Source organism: Macrobrachium rosenbergii, chromosome 1 (genome assembly GCF_040412425.1).
Source record: "Macrobrachium rosenbergii isolate ZJJX-2024 chromosome 1, ASM4041242v1, whole genome shotgun sequence".
In the NCBI taxonomy this organism is placed as follows: Eukaryota; Metazoa; Arthropoda; class Malacostraca; order Decapoda; family Palaemonidae; genus Macrobrachium; species Macrobrachium rosenbergii.
The window spans coordinates 17,696,599-17,721,234 of NC_089741.1; the positions used below are offsets into that span (position 1 = coordinate 17,696,599).

The following is a 24,636-nucleotide window of genomic DNA, read 5'->3' on the forward strand; positions in this document are numbered from 1 at the left end:
CAAGCTAACTACTTGCTTACCAGCGAGTTTTCCCCAACTTCTCCGACTCAGCAATGACCCAATAGACAACATTTCATTCGAATTATCCCTTCTGAGTGAATAAGATAGAAATCATCAACACACAATCACGTGGAACAGAAATAAATTTCTGACTCACGTGAAGGGATCGAACCAGGTCTCTCAGGTGGAAAGCAAGGCGTTATCCACTGGGCCATACAAGTCTAAAAGAAGTTGGAACCTGAGAGCAACTGCACTCAAGGAATTACCTGGGCAAGCTAACTGCTTGCATACCAGCGAGTTTTCCCAACTTCCCGACTCAGCAATGACCCAATAGACAACATTTCATTCGAAATGTTGCTGGTATGCAAGCAGTTAGCTTGCCCAGGTAATTCCTTGTGCAGTTGCTCTCAGGTTCCAACTTCTTTTAGACTTGTATGGCCCAGTGGATAACGCCTTGCTTTCCACCTGAGAGACCTGGGTTCGATCCCGACGTGAGTCAGAAATTTATTTCTGTTCCACACGTGATTGTGTGTTGATGATTTCTATCTTATTCACTCAGAAGGATAATTCGAATGAAATGTTGTCTATTGGGTCATTGCTGAGTCGGGAAGTTGGGGAAAACTTCGCTGGTATGCAAGCAGTTAGCTTGCCCAGGTAATTCCTTTTTGGTGCAGTTGCTCAGGTTCCAACTTCTTTTAGACTTGTATGGCCCAGTGGATAACGCCCTTGCTTTCCACCTGAGAGACCTGGGTTCGATCCCGACGTGAGTCAGAAATTTATTTCTGTTCCACACGTGATTGTGTGTTGATGATTTCTATCTTATTCACTCAGAAGGGATAATTCAATGAAATGTTGTCTATTGGGTCATTGCTGAGTCGGGAAGTTGGGGAAAACTTCGCTGGTATGCAAGCAGTTAGCTTGCCCAGGTAATTCCTAGGGTGCAGTTGCTCTCAGGTTCCAACTTCTTTAGACTTGTATGGCCCAGTGGATAACGCCTTGCTTTCCACCTGAGAGACCTGGGTTCGATCCCGACGTGAGTCAGAAATTTATTTCTGTTCCACACGTGATTGTGTGTTGATGATTTCTATATATATGTATATATATATATATATGTATATATACAGTACTCGACAAAACTTTAGTCCGCCCTCACTCAACTCAAAACATGTCAACATAACTAAACTACAAATAGGCTAATAACAACACAATTCTAAGTCTAAATTACCTTTATTAGTATTCACTAATATTTAGTAGGACAACCCTTACGTTTAATCACCTCCTTCAGTCGTTTTGGTACAGACAAGGCCAAATTATGAAGCATTTCCTTCGGTATGTTGTTCCAAGATGCGCGGATTTCTGCCTCCAGCTTTGGAACAGACGACACATCTTTGTCTTGTAGATCCCTCTTTACGATCTCCCATAAGTTTTCTATTGGGCTAATGTCAGGGCTATTACCAGGCCAATCATTGATGAAGGGAACTTCGCAATCCTGAAGCCACTGAGTGACAGATTTAGCCGCAGTGAGCCCTGGCGCCATCCTGCTGAAAAAACATGTGGCACCCGTGATCCTCGAATGCATCAGGCAAAATGTCACACATCAACTCCAAATAATTATACTGGTTAACTTTTTCATTCTTTTTAAAGACATGAAGCTTGGCTACACCATGACCAGTAAAAGCTCCCCAAACCATGAGAGAATCAGGGTGTTTGACAGTCCCTTCGAGGTACCTAGGGTCAAGAGGGTCGCTTCCGGACCTGCGAAAAACATTACGACCTCTATTACAAGTGACCGTAAAAGTCGATTCATCTGACCAAAGCAGGCTTAGCCATTGAGACTCATCCCACACGCTGTACTTCCGAGCAAATTTGACTCTTTTATCCCTCTGTAACTTGGTCAAAATTGGCTTCTTCCGTGGACGGTGGCTTGTGTATCCAAGTTCATTGATACGGCGATTGACGGTCCGAACTGAAACATCACCAAGCAGTTGTGGGTTGGATTCCTTCAATTTCCTTGATGTCATGCGTGGATTAACCTCTAATTGACGCTTTAAAATAGTCATACTGATTAGAAGTCTTCTTAGGCCTCCCAGAGCGTTTTACTTGCGACGGTATATCGCCTTCCACCCTGGTGAAACTTGGCAACCCAGCGTCTAACAGATCGCTCGCTCACACCCACCTGAGCGGCGATTTCCTTCGTTTTAAGACCTGATTCCTTTAATGCACATATCTGTGCTATGATCTGTTCATTCAGATCCTTAAATTTCCCCATAGTAAGGTCACAGGGTCCCAGGATGTGACCAGGGGTAGGCCAAAACTTCGACGGGAGCGTGGAGCAAAAAATTCACGTTAGCACGTAGATCGCCAGCCAAAACCTTTCTGTCAACTTTTCTTTTTATCGAGCCATAAGCTCCTCCCCCTTAGCTACTCTCAGTAAGCGGCCTAATGATTTGACAGAATTTTTCTTGCACTTTTGGTTCCTTCAAATTTTATATGTTTAGCTACTCAACCGTGGCCGGACTAAAGTTTTGTTTAGTACTGTATATATATATATATATATATAAAATATATATATATATATATATATATATATATATATATATATATATATATTATATATATATATATACATATGTAACTATATATATATATATATATATATATATATATATATATATATATATATATATATATATATATATATATATATATATATATATATATATATATATGTATGTATATATATATATATATATATATATATATATATATATATATATATATATATATATATATATATATATATATATATTTATATTTATATTTATATATATATATATATATATATATATATATATATATATATATATATATATATATATATATATATATATATATATATTAGAGAAGTTAAGAGGGCATTGTGGCTATTAGAATTGCATATGTGTCTGGTAAAAGTGATCAGTAGATTCTACATATATATATATATATATATATATATATATATATATATATCTATATATATATATATATATATATATATATATATATATATATATATATATATATATATATACATATGTAACTATATATATATATATATATATATATATATATATATATATATATATATATATATATATATATATATATATATATATATATATATATATATATATATATATATATATATATATATATATATTATATATATATATATATATATATATATTGTATATATGTATATATATAATTGTCACGTTATGATGGTTTTTTATGGAACTGCTGGTTCCGCGCTCGTTCCCTTTTGTGGATTGCTGCCTCCTTACCTTAAAGTTTTTTTAGTTTTGATGTTTTCGTGGTGAGCTGCCGGTTTTCTGTCGTCAGTCGGGTCTGGTAGGGCAGCGAGAGTAGCGGCAGTGGCAGCAGCAGCAGGCAGTTTTTGGTGTCGACGTTGGTCGAGTTTTTGAGCAGCAAATTGGAGCACGCCTACGAAGTGGAGCACGTCGTAGAGGTGGAGTGTGACCATGAGTAGTCGTGTGACCACGAGCTGCTCATCTTTGATGACAGCGTGAGGCTGTCCTGACGTCTCCATCGGGGTTTTCTGGTTTGTGGATTTTTGTCCCTGTCGCACAGCTGAGGGCTGTCTTGGTGACCCGATGGAGGACGTATGTTTGGTATTTTTCTTTTTCTTCTGCCTGCTGTTGTTTATTTTTGCCTTTTTTTGTTTAAAGCTACTTTTTGTTTAACTTGCTTTTGTTTAGTGCTGCCTTTTGGTTTTTTCTTGTATTTATGGTTTTTTTATCTTTTTACCAGACCTGACTCACTTATAAATATTGTAAATAAATTAATTTTAAGCTCATTTTATTGTTTTTGTTGTTTTCCCCTCCTTTGTTTGTTGCATCTGCCGTCAGTCATGACAGCCCCGTCCTGAGTATGTTAAAGAACCTGCATAACGGCCCACTCGGGTCGTTACAATAATATATATATTAATGTAAATTCTTTGTTGATAAGTGAAGGACACAGCTTTTCAATGAATAATACAATTAACACACTTGAGCATGTGTGTTTTTTCAATTCGAACTAATGTATGTTCTTCAGTAATAAGAATTTGACAGATCCTGTGAGGGAATTACTGGAATACTTTATATTTTTATATAAGTAACTTACTAAGTAATTTACATAGCTATAATTTCCACTTTAACGGCGGCTTAGATTCAAAATTTCGCAGGTAGCGCTTCAATATAGTTTGTGTAGGTGATCAGCCCATCCCACTAACAGAACATTGGAATGACCTAGCAAACAATTCTCATTCGCTTCTGCCGTCCGTGGTGGTCACACCTGGTCTGGTGGGAGCTTTTTTCATTATTTTCCGGTTATTTTACCGAATTCCGATGGAGGATTCTTTAAATCAACCACCGGAATTTGTATATTGTAGCCTTCAAGGTGAAATCTTGCAGGATGAGTTTTTTCTTATTTTGTTTGACATTGATTATGTAATTACTTGGTAAGTATATATAAAACTTTATTTTATTATAAAAATGTCATTTTTATATAAATAATTACCAAGTAATTATATAGCTCCCTTCTGCTTTGAGATTCCCACAGTTGCAACGAACTATTGCTCCAAATGACGCCATTCCGACACTAGTTTTGGAGTGCTCGACATTTTTTCTTGAACTCTGCTCCTGACGATGGGCTGCATGACTGCAGTTCTTCATTTCTCACTCTTAGACAGTAGATGAAGGTCAAGAGGGAGACGATCCAGATAACTCTTTCATCCATTCTCCAGGGTGGTTGGATAGGAGTTTGGATGTGCAGGAATCACTCTTCCAGATCCCCGTCCGAACCCCAGAGAGTTTTTTAGTTCCATCTTTTGGGACAGGGCTTCCGAATCGGGAGTCTTTGCTTCGACCTCCCGATTACTAGCTCTTCCTGCATTTGACTTCCCCTTGTCTGGGTATTCAGTCTTTACATGTCAGCTGACTTCATTATCTCTAAAGAAAAGGGGCTTGGAGGCTCTTGACAGTAACCTTCACCGGGACAGGGAAACAGTCAGACACCTCCATGTTGTTTCTTAGCCCAGGTTTCTTTAGTCAGATTTCCAGTGGTGGCTGTCTGAACATGACTTGTGCAAGGGAATTCCTGCTTCTACTGAGCTTAGTTCTAGTCTTCTCAGCACCTCAGATCTAGGTCAAAGGAGCGCATTTGAAGAACCGGGAAGATATCCAGGACTTGGTCCCCAAGAAGAACGGAACCTCACTTATACTTTGGAGAGCTAAAGTGTTTCTCTTAAGGCCCTAGTACTGCTCGACTCCAGCTCTATGGTAGTGTGTTTGGATTAGACCTCAGTCCTAACACATCTGCTTAAGCAGGGGAAGCTGGATCCAGTGTTTCCTCTCGACCAATCAGCAGAGTTCTTCCTCTGTTGACAGATCAATCAAGTCTTCTAGTCATTTGATTTATTCAGGAACTAAGCTTAGGAGGAGGTACTGGGCCGTCAGAAGCTTGTCCTTCCCATCATGGTCTTTCAATCCCCTGAGTTGTCAGAATGTCTTTAATGTATGAACCAAGCCAGCCTTGGACCTGTTTGCCTCTTCAAGGAACCTTCTACATGGTCGAGGAAGCTCTGAAAAGTCTCAGGTTCAGTTTCCAGTTACTGGTGGACTCTTCAAGATCTTACCCAAAACTGTCTCTTCTCAGACAACCTAGCTTCAGAGATACTACCACGAGGGTCTGCTCTTGCCCAGACAGGTGCCAGACTGTCCACAGGATTGTCTTTCAAAGAGTCTTCAAGAGGTGTTGCAGAGGCTATTACAAGATTCAGAAGTCACCCTCTTCCTCCGTCTCCCAGACTTAGTGGTCGTCTTCCAAAGCTGGTATCTCAGACTCTTCGTCTCTTCTTTTTAGACACCTCTGACCCTGCTGCAGATTACTTCTTTGTTTCTGAGAAGATCTAGGTTCTCTCGCTTTCCTTGAAGAGGTACCAATCTATGCTTATCTCTGGTTAAACACAGAAACCTGGATCTTTCATCTTCTCAAAGGCCTCTCAAGCCTTTTTCACACCCAGCTAGGAAGCAAGAGATGTGTCACCCTCATTTTTTCCTTTGATTTTAGCCAAGAGTGAGGATCCATACAAGACCTGGATGTGTTCTTTCTCCCTTGGAGCTTAATGGACATCGTTGGCTTCCAGGAGCTCCAGCCAGCTCCTGAATTCCTAACTCTCCTGGTGTCCAGCTCACCTGACACCAGCTACAGCCTGGCACCAGCACATGCTCCACGCACCAGGAGCACTCACCAACTCTGGTGGAAAACGGTGAACTCTCTGTCCAATTGGAGTTTTTCAGGCATTTACCTGAACAGTACTTGATAATTTAGAGGGCTTTCTTGTCCTTTGATGTTTGGTCAGGAACCCCTCTCCCTTGGATTAAGATCACATTGTCCTTCATCCTTAAGAGAATTTCTGAAACATTCAGATTCAGAAGAACAACTTTGCATTCTTTTAGTGAAAGCTAAGGTCATCTGAGCAGCCTCTGCTTCCTTAGCTTTCAGGCACATATGTCCCTTGCTTCCATTTGGCATCAGCCCACTGGAAGTATATCATCCTTCATGACTCACAGGCACATATGGTCATAAATTCCATTCTGCATCGACCTACTGGAAGTATAATCATCGTTCACATCTCACTATCTTAAGAAGTGAAACTTGAACGAGCTGGGTGCCAGCTACAGTCTGTCACCAGCTTTAGAGCTTCCAGAGCCTCAAGCTGCTAGCTTGCCTGGCATCCAGCTCACCTGGTACCAGCTACAAGTCTGGCCCCAGGTATAGAACCCGCAGCACCCAGAGTTTTGGGCTCCCCTGGTGCTCAGCTCGCCTGGCACCAGCTACAGTCTGGCGCCAACTTTAGAGCTTAAGGCTTTTATGATCTCCCAGCAGTTCAGCTGGCGCCCAGCTCACTTGATGCCAGCTAGTGTCTGGCACCAGCAATATTTGTACCAGTCCGTGAGCTTCCACAGCTCACCTGGCGCCAACTCCAGACTGATGCCAGTAGCGTGTAAATTCTGTATTACCACAGGATAGGGACTGGCATGGTATGGCAGGAGGACGCATAAGATTTTCTCCTACTCTCTTTTTCTGGTGACGTATAGAGTTTTTTAGGAGCCAGGAGGTACAAAGTACCTGGAGCACCCACCACTCTCAGTGAATGGGTTGTGGTGTTATTTCAGTGTAGGTGACAGTGTATCAGGTTGTTTTTATGTTGGTACTGCGCCCAGGCCAAGGGCACCTATTAAAGTTTTGCTAGCTATTGGATAACTCCTTAGCTGCATAACTTCCACTGATGCTTTGGTAGCCATCGGAGTACTCCTTCGCTACAAAGCTCCCACTTAAGTAGAGACAACCCTTGGCTCTACCGCCACGCCACTACAGGTTAAGTTGAGCGTCAACCAGTTGCAGTTTTATACTGCAGGCTCTCATAACTAATAAGGAACGGCAAGCAATGTATTCAAAGCTAGCAGCTTTTCTATTTCAAATTCATTACATAACTAAATGTTTTTGGAATAGAATACTGTGTCCATGTATCCCACCTCCTGCCAATGTGGGATTCAGATATGTAATTACATGGTAAGTATATATATAAAAATGACATTTTTATAATAAAGTAAAATTTATATATACTTACCAAGTAATTACAGAATCAGAGCCCACCTGCTCCTCCCCTCTGTTGGGCATAAGGCATAAAATGAATGAGAATTGTTGCTAGGTCATTCCAGTATTCCGTTAGTGGTATCGGCTGATCACATACACAAACTGTATCGAAGCGCTACCCACGAAATTTTTAATCTAAGCTGCCGTTAAAGTGGAAACTATAGCTATGCAATTACTTGGTAAGTACTTTATATATAAAACTTTATTTTATTATAAAAATGTCATGTTTTTAAGAAATGATCAGTATAGATGAGTCTTCTTTCTTTGTAGTGAAGACTTCACTATGGAACTGAAGATTTCCTGTTAAAATTAGTCGGATTATTATTAACCATTGACTGGAATTATAATACAGTAAAGCCCTCGTATTTGCAGTCTCACGATTTGCGTACTCACCTATTCGTGTATTTCTCTGTGGAATGTATACACACATTATTCATGGAAAATTCGCCCATTCGCAGTACTTTTCACTGAAGAATATTCGCTAATTACTGTATTTTCATACCATTTACATGACTAAATGCACTTTTTGTGAAAAACTATTAAAATACTCAGGTGTAAGCAATTTTAGAGATTTTTTGTTTGAACCATCAAAATAGGAAGTTCTAAGTGTTTTCAGAGGGGTTTTAAGTATTCGCTGATTTTAGCTATTTGCGAGGGGGTGTGGTACACATCCCCCGTGAACACACAGCGTTTACTGTATGAGATAGTTAAATCTGACCATTTTGACAAAGTTATGGTTTGTTGTTTAGAAATTAATTTTTTGCTTTTTTTCAATAGATTACAGCTTTGTAAAAAAATATGAGTTGAGAGTGTTGAAGATTCTGATGAAATTCTGTCTTTAGTAGAAGTTAGAAGTGACACATAAAATGTGTGTTATTATATTGTATTCTTTTGCAGGAATCACCGAGAGACTAGTGGAGCATATCTGTTCCTCCCAGACAGAGAAGCAGTACCAGTTCCTATAGGTCAGCCAGGTGTTACATTAGTTCAAGGAAGTCTTATGTCGACGGTGTCTATTCAGTTGAGGAATGTCCTGCACACGGTTAAGATTAAAAACTCTCCAGGTAGTAGATGAAACTGTTTTCATTCAGTCTTTTGTCTGAGCTTCCTAGTGCAATGTCCTTAAAAATTTTCCATGTGATGATATCAGATACAAAAGGTTAATTTGTAAATATCAAGTACAGTACTCTTGCCAGTATTCGTAATGATTTCAGGATCAGTCAATGTAGTATCTTTACTGTATTCACCAATAAAAGAACAGTTTTGTGTGTATTTTAAAGTATACTCTTGCTACTAACAATTGAAGTAGAAAATTAAAGTGTACATTATATTTAGATGAAAATAAAGGAATTAAAGCTAGTTGAATGTTGGAACAGTATTTTAAAAATATTCTGAATGAAGAGTCAGAATGTAAACTGGAGGATTTTTGTTGACAGAAGAGGCTAGTAGAGAACTTGATGCCTAAAGTACCTCACTTTCAGTGCCCTGGAGACTGTCTCACACAGTCACGGCTGTCTGACCTGAGGGTTATAAAGTCATGGGTCATAGTGCTTATAGCAACAAAGAGGTCTAAACAGATCCTACAATTCTCAAATAACAGTTTCATGCTTTGCCAATGTTCCTCCCTCCTTGCCACACAGTCCTCCTGCCAATGGTTAAAGGTTAAAACTGTTAGAAGAGTGAACAAGATTGACAGCCAGAAACCAGTCTCTTGCTGCACTTAAGTACTCACTGAGTGCAAGCAGCTCATCTTCACCTGCAGAATTTTAGTTAGGACATTAGGTTACTCAAAGTAATGAGTGTATAAAAAGAAAAAATAATTTGGTTTAATAAGATCACAATTTTTCATTGGAAAAATATAGCTATGACTGTTTTGATTCATGCATTTCCTTATATATTAGATTATTTGTTCTTAAATTATTACCTTCCAGGTGTTGACGGCATTGGCATCGACATTGCAAATTTTGTTGATATTACAGCAGAACAAAATTTTGAGTTTGCTATGCGTTTGAACACTGGTGTAAAGAATGATAACATATTCTTTACTGACTTGAATGGGTTCCAGGTATGTGCTTCACAATGCTGTTATTCTTGAACATGCATATTGATACCAGAATACAAAGTATCCTTTAACAATGTAGTATTTTTATAATGAAAAGCAAAGCACCTTTTTTTGTGTAATACCTTTCGTTGTATTAGCATCATTAAAGTGCAAAGCTTCTGTTTAACTGTGAGCGTTAGATACTTCCTCTCTTCATTTTGCCATATATACTGTGATTCTTCCAGTCCTTGATTCTCATATACTGTACAGCATAAATGTGTAGAATCCTAGAAGTTTGTTGATGAGGATGTGTTACTTTTTCCTATGTTTTGATATAAGTACAGTCACTCTGTTTAAGGGACTTTCATTAGTATCACCTGCTTCTGTTGTGGTGATAAGTCTGCCCTATATTGCAGGTTATCAGGAGAACCAGATATGCCAAGTTGCCATTGCAAGCCAATTATTACCCGGTGCCTTCGCAAGCCTTTATTCAGGATCAAGATTACCGTTTAAGTGTTCTATCTGCCCAACCTCTTGGGGGATCATCACTCAAGAGTGGACAGTTAGAGGTACTGTTCTCTATGACTTCATTTTTACTAATCAGCAGTTTCTTAATTCAAGCCATTAAACATTCTTTTCTCACGTTTATATTTTCACGCTGAAAGTAGGATTCATTATTTTTATTGGCTCAGGAGCATGTATGATAAAAAATAAGACTAAGTCACAGGAAACAGTTCCTGATAAGAAGTATTCATTACCTTCCACTAGAAATATACTTGTGTCCAGATGACAGATCTGGAAGCCAATTCTCACAGGAGTTAGTATGATAAAGTTGAGATGGTTGTTTTGGGTTGTCATCCAGTATCTCTTGGACTCTCACGACACCCAGAATTCCAGAAATATTAACTGATATCAGTTCAAAAGGTTTACCTTGTTACACTTGTCTGCTTGGTGTCAATAACTTTGGTGTCACATTGCCAGAGAACCATAAATCAGTTATTTTTTACACTTTTCAGGTTTAATTCTCATGTCTCAGGCAAGACTAGTGGGAAGGGAAGAAAGCTGAAAATGAAGTAACTAGAGTCCTGAATTTTGAGGCTGGTTATAAAAGTAAAATACTTGAAAAATACCAGTGTAGGATTTTTGAAGAATGGTTATAGTAGGGTCCCACTAGGAGCTGATTGATGCAGCCAAAAATAAGAAAAAAAATTTCCATGGAGTTTGAGTTTCACAGTTAACAGTTGACTCCAGAGAGAAAAAAATTCTTACTGAAGCAACATCAAAACAGAGGAAAGGTGAAGGCAAATACTTAGAGTAGTTTACTGACTTACATGGTGCAGAAAAGATGCCAAGTAGCTTAGAATTGAAATAGCTTGGTAATAATATTGCAAAGAGCTTGAGAACCACAATAGCTTGGTATCACAATATTGCAGTATCAATAAAGAGGCTGTTGTAATTAGAGGAATATAGTATATTTGTTACTGTTTTCAAGTACTTTAATTTTAGTTCAACCAAAATACATATAGTTTAAGCAAATATTCATATCCAAAGTTATATGCATTAACCCACATGAGTTTTGGAAGGGGTCCAGATCTCTTTCCCATCAGAAAGGGTGTGTTGACCTTGGGAGTCATAGTTCTGGGATGAGTATCCAACTGGAGTCCTTGGTTTTATTATTTTAGAAAATGTAAGATACTTATGGAAGCTGATGGAGTTTGTTTTATGAGTCTGTGTAAAATTTGCCATGGTCTTCAGTTAGTGCTATATCTGTTGGATAAATCGGTCGTTTGTTAGCTGTTTTAGCACTAACTTTGACATGATTTTGTGGCAGAATTTTGTTTTGTCTTTACAGAAAATGCAAGTGCTGTAAGTGTTATTTGTTTTGTTTGGTGTTTAGAAACTTTTGCTGATGTTTACAGAAATGAGAAATTTCTCATGGTATGAGTAGCAAGGTGACTATTTTTGTGGAATTTGCTGTTGCTGCAGCTTTGTAACTTACTTTTGCTTGTGCTCTTGAAATATATTATTCTATAGTATTTAAAGGGATTACTTCATAGGTTCTAGGTTCTTTTTAGATTTATTATCTCTATTTGTCATCTCATTTTGGTTTCTCGTTGGTTTTAATGGACTTTAGTATGTTGTTTCCTAATAGTGTTCATATTGCAATACACTCCCTGAACACCTGAATTAGCCCTGGTTACCTACCAGCCCGAACTATATCCCCAACTCATTACCCACTAAGTGGGTAATTAACTGTCAGCGTTACCAACGCTTACAGGAAAATCCTAACAAATGAGTTACCTAGCGCATCGCTGGCAACGCTGCTGCAAGTCCCGGCTGTGTATGGCCGAGAACCTCAATTGCTTTTTGTTCGCCGTGCTGCTAGGACTTGTCCTACATCAGGCGAAATTTTGGTTATTAGCCCGACTCCCTTATTTTCGTTTTTGGATTGGATAACGACTTGGACTGGTTTTGATCGCCCCCCTTCTCTTCTGGATTGTTCTTTCTCCCGTTTTGACTTGGCCTGGCTTGGATTTTGAAATGGATAAAATGGATAAGACACCACCCTTGGACAACTCCTCGGCTTCCACTTCTGCTTCTGCCGTGACGACGGAGATCGCTACCGCTGGAGACACCGCAGCCCATCGTTTGTGCACCGCCTGCAAGAAAAGGATGAGTACCCTTAAAAACGACAGACATTCGTTGTGCATAAATTGCAGGAAGGTACAATGTAGCGTCACATTGCGATGTGACGAGTGTAGGTCATGGTCGACAACACAGATGGAGGATTATCTCAAGCATAGGAAATCATTAGCTTCTAAGAGTAAACGTAAGGATTCAGCGGTAGAAACTCAGGGTTTTGACAAAGAGGCTTTAGAGTCAGAATTATTTAGGAAATTAGAAGACAAATTGTCAGCCAGCATGTCTAGTTTGTTTTCAAGTTTCATGTCAAAACTAACAGAGATAAAGGATCGGGAAAAAGTTAATAGGGACACAGAACCTAATCGCTCTTTTTCAGCTCCCCTGCCTGTTCCAGAATCAGCCCTAACGGGTGCCGGGGGTCATGGAGAACCGCAAACCTCAAAGGTAGGATCTACCGGCCCCCCCGGCGCGGAGCAGGCAGTGTCAGCAGCAGATTTCCCCTTTCACCCTGGTAACGTAAGTCCTAAGGTAAAATCTAATTTAGGATTGACGCAGACAGTTAGAGATAGGACGGTAGTAAAGAATCAGGAAGATAAGTTGAAGGTGCAGTCGGAGTCAGGTGTCATTAAGGTTGCGGCTCCTTTGTTGGATCCAACAGCGGTTCTTTTTCCCGCAGTAGGCTCTCTGCAACAAAAGGTTGCGAATTCGGTAGAGGATGATTCAATTTTGGTTCCTAGCTCTTCTAGTGTGGATAGGTTGGAAAGTATCCCTTTCTCTTCTTCCAAGTTTCTTCTTCCCCTCGGGACAAACCTTCGTCCCTTTCAGAGTCCAATTCAATTGATCAATTGCTGAACATTGCAGAGTATAATGCTGATCTGTTGGGACTCTCTAAAGGCTACAGATCTTTGGTTAGAAATTGTTTTAATATTGGGTTTTCCAACATTTTTGAGCATGTCTTGAAAAATCTTCCTGAATTTACAAATGATGCTTTACAGGATTATCAGGGGGGAACAGAATCGGTCTATTTTCTTTCCTTAAAATCTATGGCTTCTTCTGTATCCACGGACATCTCTTCTCCTATGGTTTCAAAATCTTCTTCTTTGGGTTTTTCTCAACCTTCCGTTTTTGGTCATTCTTCGGGAGACTTTCGGTTTCTTCTCTCGCTCATCCGAGCTCTCTACCGTTAACGGACTTGCCTTCGGGACAATCTTCCACAAATCATATGTTTTTCGTCTTCCGAGCCTGTTGCTGCGACATCTAGTAGTGCGACTGTACCCGTGTTCAATGTTTCGCCCCGTAGTCTCAACAATCACTCCAGTAACTAGGTTTTCGGTAACCTATCATCCACAATCGCTTCGGGTTCGCACCTCGCAGTTTCCCATGCGAAACTCCTGTGAGCTCCGGTCCGTCTGGTGCGTTCCCTACATGTATGACGTCATCGGCAGGGTCTCCGTGGTTTCCCCGAGTGTGGCTTCTTCTTCTCTCTTCCTCCTACTGTACCTTCCTTCTCTACCTTTCCAACAGGTGTCTCTGTTCCTCCGGTTAGGACGGTTTTTGTAGGTTCGGGTTCAAGTTGCGGGTCAACATGAGTTTTTCCACCTTGTTCTTCTTCCGCAAATAGCGGAGTGTCTCTGCTGGCGATTCCTCATCAGCATGCTTCTGTTATTCAGCCTAGTTCGGGTTGGCGAGTATTGCGGCTTCTCCGTTTTCTGAGGGGGCGTGGTTCGCCCAGGTGTGTCTGGCTCAGCGTAGCTCCACCGTTGTTGGAGAGTGCGGGTTTTGCGCAACCCTTCTCGGCTGCCCGCAACATTGCGGTTGATTCCCCAGGTGTGCGTCTTGCGCACTCAGGTATTTCGTGTTCGGGTTAACTGATCCAGCGTTTTCTAGGGTCAGCCTGTCTCTGTTCCTGTCTCGACTCGGTCGGATCTTTCTGATAAGGATTTCTCTTGCGAGGAAGAGGATCCGTACCGAAGCCTGTTCTCCTTCAGCGAACGAGAGCGAATACAAGCGGATGGTGGACTTCATTCATGCTCTTTACCCACAGTCCAAGGCTCCGGAAGAACCTTTTCAACCTAATCAGGCAATGTTTGAGTCACTGTTCGCGACGAAACCAGTGGTGGCTCATGCACCAAAGAATCTAGTTTGGTTTGGCCGTGTCGAGCAGGCATTGAGGGAGGCGGACGGTAGGTTAGCGGCATTAATTGGGTCGGGTAGGCAGGATTCCGCCTTACTTCCTTCTCGTAAGGGTTTTTACAAGGTTGCGGGTAACCCTTCTGCGGGTGTTAGGGTACCTCTTAATGAATCAGTGGAAGCTCTTCTATCTAGGGTCCCTTCTTCGAATCGTTTGGTTTCCGTCACGGCGAGAGAAGCGGGTATTTTGGAAGACACTTTTCGTTCTCAGTCGGAGGCTCTATCCCATTCGATGTGGATGTTATCTGGTTTAATGGGGTTCCTTAAACAGGACGGTTATTCTCCTCGGACCCGGTTTTGTTCGACAATCTCATCACTTCGTGTCAATGGGACTGGCTTATCAGGCAAATATATCGGCCGGTTGTACGACCTTCTTCGGTAAGAAAAGGAGGGATTTCTTTCTGAACCATCTACCTCCGCATTATCCAGATATTCACAAAAGGGCTCTGTTGAGAGCACCTTTGGCGCTCAGCAACAGTCTTTTCAGGGAGGAAGATGTAGCTTCGATGGTAAATTTCGTTTCCTCTTCTTCAGCTGTCGAGTCACAGCAAGCCATGATTCGAGTGGCAGCACAGTCCTCTAGATCTCCGAGAGGTTCCAGGATGACATCTCCAGCCAAGCGGACCCGTTCCAAATCACCAACCAGGTCCCCTAAGAAAGTCCGTTTCTCATCCAAGACTTCAGCTTCTGCTTCAGATCCGAAACCTTCTGTCCTTAAGAAGGGTTTTCGGAAGTAGGAGACACTTCCCTCGTCTGCACCGGTAGGAGGTTGCCTAGCTCCATTCTGGGAATCCTGGAAGGAGTATGGCGCGGAGAGTTGGGTAGTGGAGGTGTTAAGGAAGGGGTACAGAGTCCCTTTTCGTTCCCTGCCTCCTCTATCCAGCTCACCGGTTCATCTTCCCAGTTATTCCCCTTCCTCCATCAGGGGAATAGCGTTAGCAGCAGAAGTCCGAGCTCTCTGGGAAAAAGGGGCATTAGAACCCGCTCCTTCTTCCCCAGGTTTTTACAGTCGGATTTTTGTGGCTCCAAGTCGGGAGGATCTTGGAGACCCATCATAGATCTCTCGAGTCTCAACCGGTTCATCATCTCCCGAAGTTTCATATGGAAACTTCTCAGTCGGTGCTGCGGTCGGTCCGAGAGACGACTGGATGATTTCAGTGGACCTCAAGGACGCTTATCTCCAAGTTCCGGTCCATCCGGAATCTCGGAAGTTCCTTCGATTCTCGGGTCCAACTGGAACATTTCAGTTCAGAGTCCTCTGCTTCGGTCTGACCACAGCACCTCAAGTCTTTACGAGGGTGATGTCTCCTATTTCAGAGATAATGCATCGTCGGGGTTTCAGGATGAGGCAATACCTCGACGATTGGTTAGTTCAGGCTTCGTCAGTAGAGGAAGTTTTGCAGGCGAGGACTTCTTGCTGAATTTGTGTCAAAAGTTGGGAATACGCATCAACTTAGAAAAGAGCTCTTTGATTCCAGCTCAGACAAAAACGTACTTAGGGATAACGATTCAGACGCTGGCGTCGTTTGAGGGCTTTCCGACGGAGGAACGAGTTTTGGCAATGCTGAGCCAACTAGAAACATTCAGATCGAACAGAGCGCAACCTGTAAGCCTATGGAAGAGCTTGCTGGGCAGGATGGCCTCCCCTCTCTCCTAATTCCAGGTTCTCGTCTCCGGATGCGTTCTCTTCAGGCATGTCTCAGGAATCGCTGGGACTTTCGGGAAGAGAACGCGTTCATAGTCTGGGACGATTCTTGCCTGAAGGATCTTGGTGGTGGTCAGAAGAATATCATCTGACCATCGGCGAAGATTGACTCCCCATTCCAGATTTCCATCTGTACACAGATGCCTCGGATCAGGGTTGGGGAGCAACCCTGGAGGAATGTCAGGCCAGAGGCCTTTGGACGAATCTGGATCGGAGGGAGTCCATCAACCACAGAGAACTACGAGCAGTAGAAGAGGCTCTAAGTTGCTTCGCAGATCAGTTAAGCAACAGGACGGTAGCGCTCTTTTGCGACAACGTAACCGCTGTGTCATACCTCAAGAAGGAGGGGGGGACAAAATCACAAACTTTGAATCAAGTCGCCCAGAGAATTCTCCGCTGGTGCGAGTGCCACAGGACTACTCTCGTTCCTCAATTCGTATCGGGGAAACTCAACGTTTTGGCGGACGCCCTAAGCCGGTCGCAAGAGGTTCTAGGGGGGGAATGGACGTTAGTGCAGGAGGAGGTTCAACTTCTATTGAAGAAATGGCCAGCAACCATAGACCTGTTCGCTACGAGACTAAACTTTCGCCTCCCAGTATACTTCTCCCCAGTAGAAGATCCCATGTCGCTCGGGACGGACGCCATGTTGCATTCTTGGAACGACATGCAGACGTATGCATTCCCCTCCGTTCGAATGATTCAACAAGTGTTAATGAAACTCAGGATCTCCTGCAACACCGAGATGACGTTGATTTGCCCTTTTTGGCCTCAAAGACCTTGGTTCCCGGACCTTCTCGATTTACTAATAGATGTTCCGGTTTTCCTGCCAGAGAGGAAAGATCTTCTCAGACAGCCGCACTTCCATCACTTCCACGGAACCTCCGCGTGCTGAAGCTAGCTGCGTGGAGACTATCCAGCGAGCAGCACGTCATGCCGGACTCTCTAAGGCAGTGGCTCGCCAACTGTCTTTCTGTCTGAGAAGATCATCCAGAAAACTATATCAGGCCAAGTGGGCAGTTTATCGCAGTTGGTGCCGGAACCAAGGTCATCGTATTTCTCTACCAACGGTAGCGAAGATAGCGGACTTTCTTCTTTTTCTGAGGAAAGAAAAGAAATTTTCGTACTCTACGATCGCCGGTTACAGATCAATGCTTAGTAGTACGTTCCGTTTCCATCTCCCAGAATTGGCGACCAGTAGAATACTTCACGATCTCTTAAGGTCTTTTAAGATAGAACGTCCAGTTCTTTCCTTCGGCACCATCGTGGGATTTAGCGGCGGTTTTGACTCTCCTTAGGTCGTCAGAATACGAGCCATTAGAAACACTGTCATTAAGACAGTTAACGAAGAAGGTATTATTTCTAGTTGCTCTGGCCACAGCTAGAAGAGTAGGAGAGATTCGAGCGGTCTCAAGAACTGTATCTTTCTCAGGGAAAGATATTTTTCTGTCATATTTGCCGGAATTCGTAGCTAAATCGAATCGAATCGAATCCTTTACCCAGAGCGTTTAGAGTAACGTCCTTAGAAGATTTCGTGGGAGGTGACGCTTCAGAAATGCTATTATGTCCGGTCAGGGCGCTGAAGGCTTATTTATCACGCACAGAAAAGATGTTGCCTCACCCGAGAACGTTATTCGTTTCTCCCAGACGTCCTTCACACTCGATCTCGAAGAATGCTATTAGTTTTTTCCTAAGAGAGGTAATACAACAAGCGTCGGCTAATTCTTCGTCTCTTTCGAACCATCGAACTCCTCTGAACGCCCAAGAGCTCATAGTATTAGAGGGGTAGCGACATCGCCGGCATTTCTCAAGAATTTCTCGGTGTCAGCAATCTTAGAAGCAGCTACTTGGAAATCAGTATCAGTTTTCACTTCCTTCTACCTTAAGGACATTCAATTCTCGTCGGATAAGGGTTACTCGCTGGGTCCTTTTGTGGCGGCCAATTCAATTCTTTAGTAAAGGGTAGATGAAAGGTGGGGGTGGGGAGAGTAGGGGCAAGGTTAGACAGCATAAGATAGGGGAGTAGTTTTGTCAGTGAATCGGAATTCTTTACGAAACTGAGGATAGGTATAGCCAGGTGGTTTTCAGCTAGATTTATTCAACCTCCCGGCACAGCATCGACAGCAACGGACGGCAATGATTCGGAAGCTCCGACTGCACATTCAACTTATCCTCCGTACATGAGAGGCTACAATAGCCACATGGGAGACTCGCCGTTCCCCTCCATACATGAGAGGCTACCAATAGCCACATGGGAGGTTCGCCAGGCTCCGCTACATGCGAGGCTTTGATTAGCCACATGGGAGTTAGTTCCCTTCTTCCGTTGGAGGTTTTCTTGAATACCACATGGGAAGTAGCTCGACCCAGACAGTACCATGACTCGAGACTGACGTTAAGGGTACTCTCTCCTTCCAGGCATCCCCACCTGTTAAGTAGACTACCAGGTGAGGTTTGTTGTTGTTTTTATGCAGAATAGACGATAATGAGTTACCTGCTTTACTTGTTGGTAGGTCGGTCTGACTTAATTGAACCCACCTCCACTGAGTTTTGTTAATCGGGCTAATTCAGGTGTTCAGGGAGTGTATTGCAATATGAAGTTTTCATAATAAAACTAATATTGTAATACTTACCTGAACACCTGAATGATTCCCACCCTCCTCCCCACTTCAATATGATTAATGAATAACGCAATTGGGGTTCTCGGCCATACACAGCCGGGACTTGCAGCAGCGTTGCCAACGGTACGCTAGGTAACTCATTTGTTAGGTTTTTCCTGTAAGCGTTGGTAACGCTGACAGTTAATTACCCACTTAGTGGGTAATGAGTTGGGGATATAGTTCGGGCTGGTAGGTAACCAGGGCTAATTCAGGTGTTCAGGTAAGTATTACAATATTAGTTTTATTATGAAAACTTCATATTTGCCTATATCAGATTGGTTTTGACATGAAGAGGCATCAGGTAAATTGACTGTACATGATTAATGAATCATTTCTTTTCAAGATTATGATGGATCGGCGACTTAACCAAGATGATAATCGAGGGGTTGGTCAAGGAGTGCTAGATAATTTGTTAACTCCAAATATCTTCCGTCTTCTTGTTGAACCACGTGTTAGCACTAAGGTTTGTTTAGTAATAGTGTGTGTACTTAGATGGAAATATGAAAATCCTGTTTATATGATCAATTATATTGCAGTAGTACATTGGTAAAAAGTATCATATATAAATTTATTCTTTTAGGAGTCCAGCATAAGCCATGAAGGATCTGCAGCTTATCCATCCCTTGTAGCTCATGCAGGACTTGCTGGTATACTGTACCCACTGTATATGCTCATACCAACACCAAAGGTTTGTTTTTCCATATAGATTACATTTTTTTCTTGTATATTTGGCAGTTACTTCTTTTATGTGGTGAATTTAGCTGTAACCAGCCGTGACTAGTGAATAAAGGCATTTTTAAAGCAGTTTTTTATATCCATGAAATTTGAAATAGATGTTGAAAGCTTTTTACTCTGAGAAGCCACATTCAAATTCCTTTGCTGTAAACAATATAACCTTACAGTACTGCTGTATTAGGTTTTCCTCCTCCATTGTAAAATAGTCCCACAAATCTGTTTGTCTTAAAAATCAGTAATGGTTGTTGTTAGCATGTGGTTTTCTGTGACATTAAAGAAATTTAGACGTAAAGGACAAGTCATACTATGTTGTACTATAAAGAGTCCTTATTGAGGTAACTTTATTAATTCAGAACAGATATGTTATGTTAATTGGTGATTAGCTAGTAGAGTTATGGTTTTTTACATTTTTTCATTGTTCACATTAGTTTGTGTAATGATCCATCTTGCTAGTTATACTTTTTGTCATGTGTATTTTTGTGCTAAATTCTAGATTGGTCCCATGCGAACTTCTTGGAGTGTTGGTGGTTCACTGCCATGTGATGTACACCTTGTTAATTTGCGGACAATGCTAGCCCCAACCAGTGAGAATACTTTTGCAAATCACTATGAAGCCAGCACAACTGCATCTCTAACACTCCACCGCTTGGGATTTGACTGTGGTTTTAAATCACCGGGTTTAACTTGCTCAACTAATGGAGGAAAGGTAAGTTTTCAGGTTTCCTTATATGAAGATCTGTTCTGTTATATTCTAATTAACACTTACGCTTGCAGTTGTATAGCTTATCTTTGGTAGATAGTTTCTGGTAAATGTTGGATCTCTTATTTATTGTCTCATTTTCTTATCTTCCATTATTTTGATAGATCTAAATTAACACATTTTGATACCATGGCATTATTGACTCAGAAATTTTGTTGCTTCTATTCCTTTTAAATACTACATGAGAGATATCTTTTTACTTTGTAATTATTTACCTTGCAGTCATTCATGGACTTATCTTGAATGTACATCTTAAACATTGGAAAGAGTATTGGAAATGAGATAATGTAAAGTTAGTTATGTTGTATTCTGTTTCATCATAAACCCATCACCTATCACAACTTATGTTGGTCTCCATCCTAGACACCATTCCTAGATAGCTTTTTAAATAAAATATCTCTTGTCTGTTTAGCAGCAGTGCACATTCTTACCTTCAGACCTTCATTCCCAGCTAGGTAACATCCTTACTTGATTGTGTCTCCTTGGTAACAGTAAGGCTTGTTAACCAACGCATAAGAAGTGCCAACGTCATTTTCAACTTGGTTCAAATATTTTCATATTGCAGTGTGTTTCCTTATTTAAAGCACACAGGCGAGTGTGCTTTAAATAAGACTTATCTGTTACTTTTTTTAAAGGCAATGAGGTTTATAAGCAGTAGTGTTTTCACTTGCTGAATGTGAAAGGATATCAGGAAAACACACAATCCTTATTTAACTGCTTTATTTACAAAACACTCATACATGTTAGACACCCCAATTTTTGTGACAGTACAAACATACCTAACCAATCAGCATACATAAATACAATTACATACACATAAATCAAAATATATTACTCCAGTTGTTTCATTACTGTTAACTTTCATTTACTTAATGGTGGCCATCAGAAAACCCCGAAAGAACATAATTATTAAGCATTCAGATTTCCTTAATATAAATGCCTTAAGCTAAGTAACTTTACAAAGAAATTATAATCTAAATAGGGTGTCTTTACCTTATAACAACACACAAATTACAGGAAATTTTCTATTCAAGTACACAAAAGAAATTAAATTTTCAATTCTTATTTGTTCCTACACATATACAAACCTTTGGTCTTTACGTATGGGATTTACTTTCAGTGCAAGCTGGAGCCAGCCATTTAACTAAAAACAATATGGATATTGGTAGTTGGCTACTGATGGAAGGGGAGGAGTCCCCGCCATCCAGTTGGTACGCAGTCTTATTTTTCCAAAATAAATGTGTCACAGCAAACAAGCAGACAACAGTTTCCAGTAAATACTGTAGGATAAATCAACAGACCCACTACTACCAAATTCAGTGAGGTCATATACCACTCATTTATATGTAGGTAGGAAAAAGACACAGCTACAGCAGCTAGATTGGTTATCCCCTTTCAGTCTATGCACCCTGTACAGGTGCAAAGCATAATGATTACTGGCATTACTCTGAAGGTACTCATTAATATCAACGCACAGCTGACCATGAGTATTATCATCAAAATCATGTAAATATCAGTTGAAAAAGTTTCTTTTCACACTTTTACACTGGCCAATCAAGCATTTACATAGGCATTTACATTACATATGTCTAGCCCTTTGAAACACTCATTTACAATACTAAAAAATTTGCCATTTTTAGTAATCCAAATTCATACATGCAAATGAAGCATCACAGCCATAGGTTCATACTGAACAGTCTGATATATTAGAGATCCTCTTCACACTCTTTACTTGGAGCTTTCACGTGAAAGGGTGCACCTTCCACATTTCTATTTGAAATGAGAAAGGTTCACAGTTAATTAATAGGAAGTGGACAGTGACTCCAGTAACAACAAAAACTAATAAGAAATAAAGAAAAACACTTAGTATACTTATATATAAAAAGTTAGTGTATTTTTATTCATAGCAATAAACCAAATCATTATAATACCATTCCAATTGAGGTACTATCATTTGCTGAACTCTCACTTAATACTATTGCTCATTCCATATACCAGCTTAAGGATTTGTGTGGCTGGAAGGAGTCCATATTTTGGAAGTCTAGTTCTTGGGTTGTCTCAACAGGTGATTATTGACACTTCTGGAGAAACTTGGTACTCAATGTCAAATGCTATTTTCAAGAAGAGGGAGCATTTATGCATGTATCTAACTCCTAGTGTTGCTTTCTCAGAAGTCATTTGCTTTTTCTGGTCTGTAACAGGAGTGGTCAGGGGGAATTTGTGCAACCAGTAAAATGAGAAATTTTTAAACAGTCATGGAAGTCATCCACGAAGAAACCAGTTCCTGCTCCTGTTTCCATTCTGCCATCCAAGGTTCAGCCAAAACCTTCTCAGGTTTCTCCAGCCTCTTCATCTGAGCCCTTTTGAGGATCCATGTCTGGCTTTCATAAAAATAAGAGATCTTGCAGTGCCAGAAAGAATTGAGTATTGCAGCCCTCAGATTCTGGTAGAAGTCCATCTGCAAGCCTTTTGGAGTGTGTAGCAAGACTTAGGAACAGAAACCTGGATGGTGGAAGTAATCAGGGAGGGTTATGTCATTCCTTTTCTTGCTCTTCCTCCTGTGTTGGTGTCTGTAATAGCTTCCTTTCTTATCTTCGTCATCAGGGGAAGTTCCTAGTCTTTCAAGAGGAAGTCGAATCTCTGTTAGAGCAGAGGGCCAAAGAGCCAGTTTCAGAAACCTCCCCAGGCTTCTAAAATTGCTTTTTTATATTAGTAAGTTACCCAATAATTACTTAGCTAAGGTCAATTTGCTTTCTGCCAAAAGCTCATTTTCTTTTTTGCTGGCTTAAGACCAACACAGTTTTAAGTTGCGCAGCTGAATTTGAGTTTTTGGTTGAGATCTTCCCCTGTTGGTGAAGTATTTTTGACCCGGTAGCCTTCAGCATTGAGTATTTAGATAGCTTCAGTTAATAGCTTTCTTGTGACTAGTCTAATAGACTTACTGATTTTTTACTTACTAATTGTGACCATGCCAGAATCTAGCACTTCTGGTTTCAGGTATTGCAGCAAAGACTGCAATACTCGACTGGCTAAAGCTTCATGTGACTCACATACCTTGTGCACTGCTTGTAGGGGACAGGTATGTTCAATTGATTTGATGTGCGAGGAGTGTAAGGGATGGAACACCAAAAAATAGAAAACTTTAGCAACTCATCTTTCTAAATCAGAGAGAGACTGTAAGAGAAAAGCGACTTCTAGAGCCGAAGTAAAATTGTTAGCTAGCCAGGGTTCTGTTCAGATGCCTGGTAATGTTGATGAGCCTGTTGTCTCTTCTGTTAAATTAACTTCTCCCATTTCCAGCCCTCCTCCAATTCCACCTACTCCATCTCCTGGCTTCCACACTCCCGACCCGGACTGCTACACCAGCCTCAAGCAAAGATTTGACCAAAAGTTCGGTCTGCTCGCAAGTTCTGTGGCCCAGATTGGGGAATCAATGCATTTCCTCAAGGAATAGTTTAGTGAAAAAAGTGCTAGTGCAAATGAAGTGATAGTGGAGGAGGTGGCTGCCCATCCCACCGACTCTCTTATGCGAGGTCACTGCCATGCTCCCCCAACCCTTGGAGGAGGCACACTGGAGGCCCAAGGGAAGTTGGTGGGGTCTGCCACTCAGTTGTCCCTGTTGCATCCCAGGTTGCGACAGAAGACAGCCACTGGAAAGGTGTGTCAGGTGTTCATGATCTTTTGAGTTCCAGAGACTCAAGTCCAAGTAGGAGGCGCCAGTGGCGTTTCATGGACAAATTGTGCCCCCTGGAAAGGTGCTCTTCGTTCAGGGATCAGTCCCCTCCACTACCCAGCAAAAGGCTTAGAGAGCTTTCACGTAGCTCACAGCCATCGTGCAGTGCTTGGGACAGCCCCGAGTGCTTTTCTCAGTCGGATCGCTCTTCAGTAGTGCCTGGATTGTCTGTGTCATCTAAGCATGCTTCTCATTCAATTAAGCATGCCTCTTCTTGAGAGCGCCCGCGCTCTTCTGATGGTCACTCTCGTTTTGGAAGCGGGTGCCCGTTTGGAGCCAAGTGTCAGTTTGGCACCGAGTGCCCGTTTGTCATTGAGTGCCTTCTAGTAGCTGAATGCCCAGTAGTAACGGAGAGCCAAGTAGTAACAGAGCTGCCATTAGTGGCTGAGCAACCAGTTGTACCGAGCTCTCGCTGGCAGCTGAGCGCCAGATAGCACCCGAGCGCCTGTTCGTACCAGATTGTATTGGATC

The 24,636-nt window shown here is 41.4% G+C and overlaps 1 protein-coding gene across 1 annotated transcript in view; it reads left to right on the plus strand.

Moving 5' to 3' along the window:
- LOC136838536 (alpha-mannosidase 2-like) overlaps positions 1-24,636 on the plus strand; it is an 86,614-nt gene that overhangs the window by 48,834 nt on the left and 13,144 nt on the right. Inside the window, exons 17-22 of the mRNA XM_067103678.1 lie at positions 8,602-8,768; positions 9,636-9,769; positions 10,162-10,314; positions 19,281-19,400; positions 19,518-19,625; positions 20,166-20,378. Coding sequence (XP_066959779.1) covers positions 8,602-8,768; positions 9,636-9,769; positions 10,162-10,314; positions 19,281-19,400; positions 19,518-19,625; positions 20,166-20,378 — 895 coding nt within the window. The remainder of the gene's footprint in view (positions 1-8,601; positions 8,769-9,635; positions 9,770-10,161; positions 10,315-19,280; positions 19,401-19,517; positions 19,626-20,165; positions 20,379-24,636) is intronic.